The sequence below is a fragment of the Haliaeetus leucocephalus genome, unplaced genomic scaffold (assembly GCF_000737465.1).
Source record: "Haliaeetus leucocephalus isolate CR32 unplaced genomic scaffold, Haliaeetus_leucocephalus-4.0 Scaffold384, whole genome shotgun sequence".
Lineage (NCBI taxonomy): Eukaryota > Metazoa > Chordata > Aves > Accipitriformes > Accipitridae > Haliaeetus > Haliaeetus leucocephalus.
The window spans coordinates 2115158-2128698 of record NW_010972820.1 but is presented as its reverse complement, the minus strand read 5'-3'; the positions used below and the strand labels follow the sequence as shown (position 1 = coordinate 2128698).

At 36.9% G+C, this 13541-nt stretch overlaps 1 protein-coding gene across 5 annotated transcripts in view; it reads right to left on the bottom strand.

The window, feature by feature from the left end:
* KLHL32 (kelch-like family member 32) overlaps positions 1-13055 on the bottom strand; it is a 96776-nt gene extending 83721 nt beyond the window's left edge. For all 5 annotated transcript variants that reach the window (XM_010573346.1, XM_010573350.1, XM_010573347.1 and 2 more), the window contains exons 1-2: positions 13033-13055; positions 9850-10030 (exon numbers count right to left, since the gene is read on the bottom strand). In XM_010573346.1, the coding sequence (XP_010571648.1) occupies positions 9850-10030; positions 13033-13055 (204 nt within the window). The remainder of the gene's footprint in view (positions 1-9849; positions 10031-13032) is intronic.
* Between the last annotated feature and the right edge of the window lie 486 nt (positions 13056-13541).

Genomic DNA, 13541 nt, shown 5'->3' with positions numbered 1-13541 from the left:
TCAGCAACAGTTAAAAAAAAAAAAGCAAAGTGTAGAAATTATTAGGCAAGAGAGAGCAAAACAGAAATCAACCCTATGCCCATGCGAATCTATACTTTGCCTACTGCTGCATGCAAATCTCTTACCCTCATCTCACAAAAGAAATACTAGAGGTGTAAAAGCTTCAGAGAAGGGCAAAAAGTATCATCAAGCATATGGAACAGCTTCCATTTGAGTAGCATTTGAATAAGTCAGAAATATCCAAGCTGGCAAAGAGAGGATTGAGTACCACAAGAATACCTAGGAAGTGATGGTTCATTGCCTTTTCCAATAGAAGAACTAGAAGGAATCAAGTGAAACTGGTGAAAATCACATTCAGAACAAACGAAAAGCAGTTCTCCACACAACAGGCAGTGGGCTACCTTGTTAGAGAACACAGTGGATAAGAAATCTTACACAGGCTGAATGGGAAAGAGGATGAAAGCTTGGATGAGACCCTTATTTAGGCTTACTGAATAGACAGGAATTCACACCCTGCTCAGGAAACGCCCCTGAGCTGAAAACAGCTGGGGAATTCTCAGGGACACACCACATACACTTAGCCTGGATTTACTCTTTCTCTCCAGGCATCAAAAACAGCTACTGCTAAAGCAACTAGCCAATGATCCAACACAGTGTGGCCATTCTTACATTCTCACCCAATGCTATTAAGGGCATCTCCCTCTTTCAAGGCATTACCTATTAAGTAGTACATCAAGAGGCAGTTTAATTCATTTGTCACTCTCACATTAGGTCATCCAGTAAGAGTGGATTGGGACTTGGAGAGGTTTTAGATGTCTAAGTTTGAAAACATGTTGACTTGGACAGATTAATTCCTGCCAGAGATAAGCAACCAGCAGCATTTTACAAAGCTGTTTGGGACAGTCAAATGTAGAGGTTCCACTGCTTAAATCCAACATTTTTCTAGATGAAGGCCTAGTGACATGAATTTGACTAGCCAATATCATATTTCAGTCTACTAAAAAGAAGTTGTTAACAGGGTGTAAAAAAATGGCACTGTTGACAATGAAGCAACTGAAGAACTTGTTTAAAAGACGGGTATTTCCTCCAAAACTTCCAACAAGAATGATGTGCAACACAGAAGGCAAAAGTATGTGGATTGCGATGGGTTTCTCCTTATACAAATGAAGGGGAATAGAAGAAACCCTGAGGGACCAACTAAAAGAAAAAGAGCTATTTCAATAGTTTTAAAACATCCTAAGACCAGCTATATCTACAAGTGCAACATATGGATTATGTTTTTAGCTCTTCAGCAGTCTTGCCTCTTTCTTTGGATACTTCCTATGTTATTAAAATGGTATGTGGGTCCTAGTCACTGAAGCTAAAAGTGACACGCTGCCCAAATAACTCACTTAGGTGTTTTCAGCTTCACTACACCCACGGAATAATAGCTTTAATTTCTCCAGAGGTTGTGTAGGAAGATACTGATGGAGACTGCAAAATATAGAAGAGTGTCTACTGCATCCAACAATGTTCTAAAAATATAAGACTTCTTCACCAGACTATAGGGACTGAGAAGACAAGTATGAAACATTTCTCTACCATAGGACTGCCCCAATAAGTTGGCTTTCCATGGGCAGACACTTAGCAACACAGAAATTGCAGCTGAACCCAGACCAGCTTCAGAACACTTGCTATAGTAGCACTGCAAAATTGAACTGAGATAGCCTGAAGCAAGCAAAGAAGATGGTAAAGAAAATTGGCAATTACAGCAACATGGCTGCAATGACTCCTTTCTGTCCTGCTTTTAAACTGAGCAAATTCATCAACTGAATAGTAAGCAAATACCACATGTTGGTATAACACTCATTTAATTCAAGACAATGAGCCACAGACTCCTACAGCCTATCTCACTAACTGCAGAATTGATTCTGCCATACTTACTCATGGTGCACTTACTCACCACATAGGGACTTCAAAACCAAAAAAAAATAATCAAGAGGATAACTCAGAGAATAAGACACCATACTGTCTACCATCCAGCAATGGCAGAATTGCAATTAATTCATTTACATACTATGAGAATTGCAGCAGAAATATATTTACTCTGACAGCATAACAACTGTTGGGAATTTGAAAAGAGAATTCAGAAGAGAAGATTCTTGTAAATTATTTTGATAGCACCCACATTGCTGAGCTGTGGGAATTCTGTCTACAGCAAAGGAAAATTGCTTCAGAGCCTCACAGAATAAAAACCCATTAACTGCAAAGATAAGGATGAACAAAGCAAAATAACCCAGATACACTCCCTTACTTTGTCCAATTTGAAAGTATATTAAAATATTTATTTAGAAAGCTTTAAAATATTTGCAAACCATTTTTGCGTATACTTCAGAAGTAAAAAAGTTTGTTCAGATAAATATTACCCAACAAGCCACCTCACACCTGCCCATGCTACATTACTTCCAACAATTTGATTAAACTTAGTAAAACTATTGACAATGCCTGTATCAAACAGTATTTTAAGAAGTGAAAGAATGTGCTGCTTTCTCGACATTCGACTGTAACTGGATTACTGAATACTTAGTAACAAAACTCTAATTTGTATTTAAACCTTTATATTATGCTAGGAGTACAACATTTAAAAAAAAAACTTTTCCAGGCCTCCTCTTATTTTAGGCAAGTTGTTTTTTGTGGTTTTTTTTTTCTAATGAGAGGCAAGCAGCACTAAGTAATCATTTCTCAACAATATAAGTAACAAGTTCACAACACCAGAAACTACTATGAATCTTCAAATATCTTCTGCATTGTTGGTGTCACCCAGAAGCACGTGTACTGTGCCACATTTAGCTGATTTAATGTGTAGAATTAAAATATAGTGCTAAACAGCTAGACAGCATGTTGAAATAGTCCTTAGATTTCTTACAGCATCACTGTAGTGAACGTTACGAGGTCAATAACTGCAAGCCTGGAACCACTACTAAGACTATATTCCTTCCCAAGTTTGCAGTTACTATTCTTACATAGGAAGAATACAATAAAAAAAAAAAAAAGAGAGATCAAAAAGAGAGTTGAGAAGGGGGGGAAATAGTTTTATCTCAATATTAAGCATATTTAAGAGACATCTTTATCAAAGTTCTTAGCCAAGAAAACCGCTGGTGTGACAGTAAATGAGAATACTATATCCTGTTCTGAAGTTTTGTAGGGTGATTGGGAACTGCTCCTGAGTTAGGGCATTGATAATGGAGAATGGCACAGGACAATATAAATTAGTATGGCAAAAACAAGAAATGAATTGGTCAAAAGTCTTGAGGCTTCTCAGACTGTGGGGAAGAATGTTAAGAGTAAGAAGATGGCAAGGGCATATAAGTAAATGAGAGATGCCACATAGCTGTGATATTACTAGTTGTGCATAAATTATGATGGCAGCAGAAAGACAGTTTGATGTTTCATGGAAAATGTTTCAATTTTCATGTAAGTTACCATCAATGAGAACAAAGATAAGAAGGAAAGGATGCAAGGAAACATAGCAGGGTGCATGATTTGCCACCTCTGGGACGTTCATCTGACATCTCTACAATTGTACATCTGCATCCTGTAGCTGATCTGTTAGTGTATCATGGATGTGTCAGACTTCCAAACAAACAGTAGTTCCACCTGCAGTCCTTCTCTATCCCCAAGCCACGTATGGATAGGTATGACTGCTTCTGAACAAATAACAGACTAGCTTTCTAGCTTGAGCACTAGAGGAGGATTTTTGTACTATGAGTCAGGTTCACAAATAGGCTTGCTTTTCTTGGCCCTCTTCCTTGAATCCTTACAAGCAGTACACACATTTTCCCAAATCCATTATGATGGTCTGCATAGTCTGGGTGCAACACATACTATTCCTATAGTATTATCCTACTACACTTAAAAGAATGTTGGGTTTCAGCCTGTACTGTCCCAAACAAGTCTGTACTGGATATGTGTTCAGGAGTTGGTGAAAAATAGTGTTGGCTCAGATTCTACCAGATTTTTGCACTCCCTGAGTCCTTGGTCAATCCTAAAATGGCAGGTTTCAAGGGACCCCTGAAGGTCATCTCATCCAACCCCCTGCTCAAGCAGAGCGCAGGACCACATCTAGGTAGCTTCTGAGTATCTCCATGGATGGAGACTCCATAACCTCACTGGGCAACCCGTGCCAGTGCTCAATAACCCTCACAGGGGAAAAAAGTATTTCCTGACATTCAGAGGAAACCTCAAGTGTTTCCATTTGTGCCTTTGTCCTATCAGTGGGCACTACTGAAAAGAGCCTGGCCCTGTCCTCTTTGCACCCTCTCTTCAGGTATTTATATACACTGATAAGATCCCCCTGAGCCTTCTCTGCTCCAGGCTAAACAGTCCTAGCTCTTTCAGCCTTTTCTCACAGGAGAGAAGCTCCAGTCCCATAATAGTCTTCCAGGCCCTTCGCTGGACTATCTCCAGTATGTCCATGTCTCTCTTGTACCAAGGAGTCAAATAAAGGACAAGTGTGTGTTATTAACATATTCTAATGGCCATCAACTATATATATGTATTACATAATGAAAAAATATAAAGAAATGTTTCAGTAATATTAATTAGGATAACATTGTTTGATTTACAGTAATTATTTTCATTTGGACGCTTTACCTCCACAGTGGACTTTTGTTGCCTTTATATTTACCAATTGTTTAAGAGTGCTTTTGGCACTGCCTTAGTTGCTCGAGTTGCTCAGAACTCAACAAAACCAAAATCCATTCCAAACATTGACCTCCATTTGTGAATTCTACTTGCAATAGCTTATATACAAGAAGGAGATGCAATTGAACAGAGCCAACAAGTTCCATCGAATGAAGCAGAATCTGTTGTTAATTTCATTTCCTTCTGTTTGTTTTCTTGTTCAACAAGATTGGTCTAACTTAGAATTTCAGGTTTCAAATTCAATAAAAGACTGCTTTTGGGTGCAGGTTGTAGGTAGACAACAGGCATATGGGAATTCAGTTCAAGTTACCTGCTAGGTAATTATTACAAGCAGGTAGTATCTTTATGAAGGATATACTGTGAAAGATTTGAGCTGAAGAACCTGCAGTAATTATTAAAACAAACAAACAAAAAGGCATATAAAACATTTAACAAAAAGCAATGATTCTATATGCGTGGGAAAAATGAAAAAAAAGCACTAGTTTAGAAACAATGTTAGATGATACAGTGAATCTACATGACTGAGATCTACCAAAGCTGAGTTAGGCAAGTAATACAGATTAAATAGTTTAGTTTCTCAAATATATCATAATTGCCAACTGAGAAAATGAAATTAAAATGATCCCAGGAAAAGTTTAGACATACAAGAAGAAGTATTTCTCAACCTACACAGGAAGCTAAAAGTGAGAGTAAAAGCCTCTTTTGGCACAAAAGTCTCAGTCATGACTCAATTTTACTAGAATAGAGCTGATTTGGTCAAATGGAAAGAGCTAACATTTTTAAATGTTATCTGGAAAGACAATTTCTACGTAGCGTCACTTCCGGAGTACAATAACAAGGAAAATACCATTCATTTGGTATACATACATCAATGGTAAAATACTGAAAAACAAAATCACATTATACTGCAAAAGTAGCAGGTAATTCTGATTTCTCAGAACTAGGTCCTTAGATCTACCCCTAAGACATGTTAGGGAGAGCCTTTTTCTCTTTGATTCATGTAACACAACCTCAAAAGCTATTTGCATCATGCAGTGTTTTCTACCGCAGGGGTTTGTTTATAAAAATTAATTCTCTAACCTTATCAAGAAACAATGCAATATATTGCAAAATACAAACAATCAGCAATGTTGTGTACACAGGAACAAACTATCTGTTGACAGGGAGGAAAGATGGCACAGAAAAACCCTGAAAAGAAACCACTTAAGAATCAGCTGTGACAGTTAGAAGTACAAAGTCTGTATGCAGTTCATTTAGAGAAGAAAGATTCTTCTAAGAATTGAGCATTCTCATTGTGCAAAAAAATTAGAATATTATTGACATTTTAAAATCTATTCTAGTTAACGGATATAATTTTGTTCATCCAGATTACATGGAAATTCTGCATATTTTTGATAAAGATCAAAGTCCTGTGACTATAAACCCACTCAAATGAAAAATAAGGAAGAAGAAAGGAGTTCTGACTGGAAAACCAATGCATTTTGTACAAGAAAAATCTTGAGGTTATATAATCACCTGCCAACACTGTAAATGCCTACTAATGAAGTCATGCAGTAACATTTCATTTTGCTCCCAGAGGGGAAAAAAAAGAAAAAGAATCTTTTAATTGGAAATCACTTAGCCTGCTAGAGTCATCACAATGCATACATACTCACTAACTCAATCACCTTGTCTCACTGCAATAGACTGAGACAAATAGCAAATTACAGCATGTCATTGGAAAAGTTTGCCTAAAACGCTGTTTGATGCTTAAAAAAGAATTCATAAAAATACAAATGTTTACTATTCTCTATAAGAGTCTTTTAGGGTATGGACCTAACTACTGTATTCCTTAGCTCATTTTGAAAGAAGAGGTCCTTCAGGAGATCCTGAACAGAAAACAAATTGAAAACTCTAATTTTCAAGCGTCTAATCATGAAGTTTAACTCTGTATTTTTAATGCAGAGTCTTTCTATGCAATATCCTAAGGGATTTTTTTCTTAAAGAAAAAAACACAACATTTTGGTGTACAAATGTAACAAACTCCCAAATCAGGTGCTATGCTTAGGATTTAAATTCCAATGTTTCTGCACAGCTGAAACAAGACTAACTATACCAACTGGAAGAAGGGATGGCAGGCTGTTACCCTAGAAGGCTAGCCCTTAGTATTTTGCTGAAGCTCAGGTCTCTGGCTTATCTTAGAAAAGCAAATGAAGATTTTACTTCAAGACTATAACCTAAAAGAAAAATTGATAAGGCAACCTCTGTTTGACCTCCACTCTTCCACATGCAATGGCTCCAATTCCCTCACTCTGTAACACGACACACATTTAGTTATTCTTCTAAAGTGTTAACGAACTTTTCTTTGCAGTAAAAGAAAGAAAAAAATATGCTGCCCAACTGACTTGTTATTCTCATCAAGAAAACACTATTTTGGAAGTAGTTCCATCCAATTCAAAGTAGACACAGAACATGCAGAAAATTGTAAAAGGGGTCTGTATAAAGCAAATATCTGGTCTCTCGCACAAGCTGTTTTACAAGAGTGGCAAAAAAGAGAAAACAACAAAAAAAATATCATGCGGATTCATTCTGCTAGAGCCCTGTGTAGAACTGAACATATTTCAATTTCTCACAGAGTAGTCTGTGAGATCCTAAGAATTGGATGACAGCCTCTCCAGGTAGAGTTGAAGGTAGGTTGGTATATTAATCAAATCTATGAGCCACAGAAACCAGAAGCTACGGTAGGCAAGTTCTTTGTGTCACATTGATGTATAGTGTTGACATCTCAGTTTTATTCAAGGCAACTCCAACATCTGGTGTTCCAAGAAACCTGTCCACTGCAGCCCTGTGCTTACATCTCAAAAATTAGTGAAAGGTGGGTTTCCCATCGCAATAATTTCATCATAAATGACTTCAGGGTTAGAAAATCTGCAAGGTTCATCCAAGAATTCCTTCGAGAAAATCTAGGAAAAACTAAGGGTAGAAATCATCTTATGTAATACTAACAGCTAAGTTTGAAGCATGCGGGTCTAGTCTTTATGACCAGTGGAGAGATATCTGGCACTTCCAGATGGTCATTCATTTCATTATAAATAAATCTTCTATCATCCTTTATCATCCGCTGGAAATACCCATTTCTCTTCACTGACTCTGAATGAAGCTTCACATCATTCTCCTAAGTCTTAGAAAATGAATACTCGGGTAGCTCAAATTAGGCAAAATCCCTCTGGATATAAAAACATTAATAATCTCAGTTTAAATACAAAACATTACTACTTTTATATCAACTCTCACTTTTTCTAAATTATTAGAATCAGGAGCATAGTGTATAGTAAATTTTTGCCATCTTCCTACAGGACATAAATTTCGTTTCACAATTTGCTAACAAAGCTTTTTGTCCATTAATAATAGAAACTCGTTGGCTGATTTCAGAAAGCACAAGTTTCATATTTACAGCTGATATCTAAAGTCTGAAGAATACGTCCTACCAAATTATAACAATGTTGAGGCAGATCAAATTAATAAATGCTGCATAGATAATTCTTTCAGGATTTTTTTTAATATAAAAATTTTATGTAGCAATTAGCAATTTAATCTATTGTAAAACTGGTGGGGTTTTTTTCTTTTCCATAGGGCATTAAGATTTTAATTTGCAATACTGTCCAGCAAACACCAAGTAACTCAATTGGAAATAACAGGGTGAATCACAGTGTCCCAAATCTCGAGGTCAGTAAGTGACCAAGGTAGAAGCTGTTCCTACCACACTGCTTGAACACTGGGTACAGCTGCCCACTCTGTGACGTTTCAATGCACAGAGTACAATGAGCTCTGAAAGGAATACATGTCACAGGTGCAGAGGAATGATATGGCATCCTCATTAAAATATTTCAATCAAACCAGAACAGCAGCCCTGTAGTGTATCTATCATCAAGTATATATAGCACTTGTTAGAGCTAGAGAGCTACAAAATCCCTCTCTGTGCACTGGGGTAAAAAGAAAAAGGTAGTAAGCAATCTGTGTTACAGCAGGCCAGAGCACCATGACAAAGCAACATTAGCAGCTATGGCAGTGCAAAGTCTGCAGTAGGACAACACATAAGCATGCAGCCAAGTTCAAAAAACAAGCAATCAATTGGCTCAACATCATCACAGTGAAAGTAACATCAAGGTTAACAATTTTTTCTTAAATAACACAGAATAAATTAAGTCTCAATTCTAACCAAAAGAGAGAGACAGAGTTGACAGGAAGAGAAAAATACTGCTCAGGTAATTAAGGATATAGAAAAGTTGTCATACTCTGTATTACTATTGTAACAAAACAAAAAGGTCACCATAAAGAAGTTCGTAGCACCACAATTACAGTGCAGCCAAAATATTAAATAAACTTACTTTGTTAGACAAAAGAGACCTTTAAATTAATTTCAGCTTTAGTCTCTGAATAACAACAGGATGACTCACACTTAAAAATACCAATCAACTAAAGAGCCATAGACAGTCAGTCCAACATTTGGAACAGGTACATTATAATGAAGGTTCGTAGAATTGCTTCACATGAAGAATGCTCTTCCTATTAGAAGACTCAATTTTTCACTTACTCCAATTTTAGCACCTGGGTTCAATTTTCCATGCTGAGTGTCTGAATTAGATTTCCCAAAGAATATTTTAATCTTTACATTTCAGAAACACTCGTTTCTGAAAATAAGTTTTATTATGCTTAAAAAATTACTACAGCCTCCTCTTTGAGAGTAACCATTTACAGCCCTACAAAAATCCACTCTCAAGCTGACTTCAATTGCATTTTTTAATATTCAGATTCCCTCTCTCCATCCCTCTGTGCTCTAATCACACCTGTCTCAAATGTGTGGGTTCTACAAAAAAATCTTCTACTTTCTGACTTTACTGGGGCAAAAGATTCATAGAAAGATGTGTACTGCCTATTTCTACTGGGGGGGATGGGGGGGTGGGGAAGACTGTCGTAAATGATAAAAAACTTAGTTATTAACATTTCTTTCCTATGACATGTATGTGGATATTTAAAGTTCTATACTCTACTGAACGTGCAATAATCCTGAATTTTCTATAGGCTCAAATTTAAAGCTTATTCAGTATATCTATAACCATTCCTGTTGCCCCCAGGATAATTTTTAATAGTATTATAAGAAAAGAAAAAAAAAATCCTTGAACTTACTCGGAAGTAGTCACTGCAGGCTGCCAGGACTGCTTTATGTGCGTGGAATTTCTGCTCTTCAGCAATAAGGGTGATATCGCAAAGTATGCCATCACTTCTTTGTTGGTTCAGGGCTGCCAGGACAGCATTGTTATGGGAGCTGGACTGACAAAGCCTCTGACCTGTCAGCATTTCCTGAACGCTGAGAGGGGAAAAGGGAAAGATTTTGTCAAAAAAAATGTAGGAAACAAGCAGATTCTGTTAGAAATATAGAAGATCTTTTTTTTTTTTTTTTTTTTAAGACAAGACTGTTTGATAATTTTTGGCAAGAAAAAAAGTCATAAACCCTGTCAGGCAAAAACCTTTATATGGTATAGACATCACAAGAAAAGTTCAGTATTACAAAGTATTATGAAACCTGATTATATACTCAAATTTAAAAACCTTAACTGTTCTGATTTTCCTTTGCTGCACTGGAAGTTAGCTGGACTCATAGGATTAATTCAGAATTATACGAGAATTAAATGAGAAGAATAAATGTCAGTGGAGCAACAGAAAACTTGAAATGGCTCAAACTGATGCATCAGTGGAAAGGAGTACGTATGTATGTATGTAACTAGTCCTACCAAAAAGAATGAAGACTCATTGGTCTCAGGTGGCCTGTTTAAGTCTGATACTGCATTACTGAATGTTTTCAGACCATTTCAGGTCATTCACATTTATGAAGTGTTGTGGGTTTTTTTTGTTTTGTATTGGGGGAGGGCGGGGGGGGAGTATGTTTGCTTGTTATTAAAATGCTGAGGCCTTCCACCACCTCTGAATATCTCCTTGCATGAATACAAGATTCCCATGTCATCAGCCTAAGATTGTCTGATCACAACTCCCTTTTCCACAGCAGAAGGAAGAGACAATATAATTGCTGATGAAAACAGAAACAAAGCAAACAAATCTGCAAATCCTCTTTGGCACAAAACAATGCAGTTTATTTGACATCTGTGAGACTATACCAATTTATATTGCCCGAGAAGCTAGGTCTTTATAGAAGGTGAGTTTAGAGAGAGTCATTGCTGAGTAAATCAAAGTGAAGGTATAATTATTTTTTTTTTATTAAGGGGTAAATAACCTATTGTTTTTTCACTACAATCATGTAATTCACTCCATACACATGCTATGCAGCAGCTGTATGGCTGCTGTATTTTCTTTTCCCATCAACACACACTCTCTGTACTGCCTATCCCACTCCTTCACCTTGGGCGCCTGTAAAATAATGCAGACCTGCCTTGCAGACTGTTCGCTCTAATCTAACTTAATCTTTTAAAAAGACAAGAACTAAGACATTACTTCTAGAAGAAGGATGGCCAAAGTGGAGTTACACAGGAATAACGTGTATCTGAACTTCACCACCTCTCTAATAGTTCAGGTTTCACACATTGACATACCCTACATACATTTCAAAATGATTCATTAAAATTATTCTTATTCCTTCAGCTATCCTGTTTGTGGAACCCCTTCTAAGTGACAATTACCAAGAAATGTAACCTGTTAAAATACAAGTGAATTCTTTTTAATAATTATTTCCCTTCTATAATTTCCACAGCAAAGTGACTAAATGAAACCAAGATGTATTATTGTTGGCAGGCAATGCCACAGGTTCAACCTGCTGTATTAAAAAAAAACCAAACCAACTAATAAAACTATATTTTCTCTCCAGCCTTCATCAACAGCAATAAAGAATCTGAAATCAAAGGTTAACCATCAGTACTGACTCCTGGAGAACTGCAGGATACAGTCTGCTCACCCTGGTTTCCCCCTTAAGGACCTGGAAGAACATTGGGGTTTCGGGGCGGGGGGGGCGGTCCTAAGGGAACTGAGAACATTAAAAAATTGGAAGATAACCTGTGCAAGTATAATAACCTACTTATACTTAGTGATGGTTTCTCTGTATTTCTGTTTTTATTAGCCTCCCTCCCAATGCTGTGAACCAAGCCCTCTGTTCCTCTTGCTTTTCTCACAATCATCCAGAGGTGATTTGCCGTAAGAAAGGGACTATTTCACTCAACAGAAAATAGATCGGAGGGACAAGGTACAAAGGTAAATTTTGTGGGGAAAATTTTTATTTTTATATATACATAAAAATACATTTTTATATATATATATACACACACACACACAAATATAAAATCAGGCATCTGTGGTTTTAAAATTGAGCTCTGTCATAATCCTTTTTTCAATTCAATGACCAAAGTGAAAAATCAATTGCCTATAACACTTGTGATAACAACATGTGAAGAATGTATACACATGCAAGGCAATTTAACTGGAATTTATGAATGAAAAAGAACTGATTCATTAAACATAACATGGCCATTTTGTAGTGATTATTGTCAGTTGATATACTCAACAGCTATAAAATGCAAGGAATCCCTGATTCTCTTCTGCTGCAGAAGCATGGCAGGGAAAGGGGAACAGAACTGGAATGATAAAATGCCCCAGTACTATCAGGTAGATCTCTTGAGCTCCCAGTGCTAACTACTCTGCAAACAGAAGAGCTACCAGTATATCAGACTAGTGCAAGGTTCTGCAGAAAAGCAACTGGATTAATAAATTCTGCTGAGTGTTCTGCCTGAAAGTGCTCCCAGAAGCTAACTAAATATCAAATTCTCTGATGAAACAATGGGCAATACAAATAAATGAGAAAGGCTGAACTGGCAAGTACATATAGATGATTAAGACTCTGTAAGAGGGAAGGAGACAGAATGGGAGATTCTGGAAGGCAGGAAGATGAGTTTGGAGAGAATGCTCTGAAGACATTTCAAAGAACTGGAAGAGTAATACATGTCCTGAAGAGTGGAACACTACACACACCAAAAATGATCACGAGCCATCAATTCAAATGCATGAATGTAAAATACCAGTTGCTTCCACAATCAAAAATCCCAAGTATAGACAAAGACAGAAACAAGAAAACATATGAAGAGACTGTGGGACCCAAATCAATTCCAGGCATGCCTCTCTTTGCTAGAGATAAGTGGCAACAAGAAAGCAATATTTTGCAGATTACAACATGGATATGTACTAAATAATATGAATTACTAGTGAACAAAAATATTAATTTTACTTTTCTACTATCTGTTGACTGATGCTTTGGTAAACAACATCCTAAAAGTGAATGACTTCATACAGGCTAACACAAGTACTATATACCTTAGGCACCTTTCAGAGGGCATCCTTCAGTTCTGCTCTTCTGAATATCAAAGCTTAGAGTCCTGTAGAGAAAGCAGCATGCATTGCAGCTATAAAGAAAGAAAGGAGAGGAACATTAAAATTCAAAGCACGCACAGCCTCAGCCTTGAAGATCAATACTTTCAGGATGTGTAATTCAAAAGCAACTTTCTTCAATTCTTCTATTGCAGAAAGACATACCGTATAGATTAAGTGAATGTGAAATTTTATTAGCTAGATTTAGTATAGCCTGAAAGTGGCCTTTCCTCCAGTCTTTTCTAGAAATGCGCACCCAACCATCTAAACTTCCTGTATCTACTGCCCTTGAGGTGTGTCTCCTTTCTGCAAACTCAGGAACACATATTATTTCAACATGGTGGAAGTGTGGTGAGGGAAATATCTTCCCAAAAATCCCTCCATTTGAAGAGTAGGCCAGAAGCATCTATTGGTGTTTACTTACCTCCCTGAATATCATACAGCTATAAAAATCT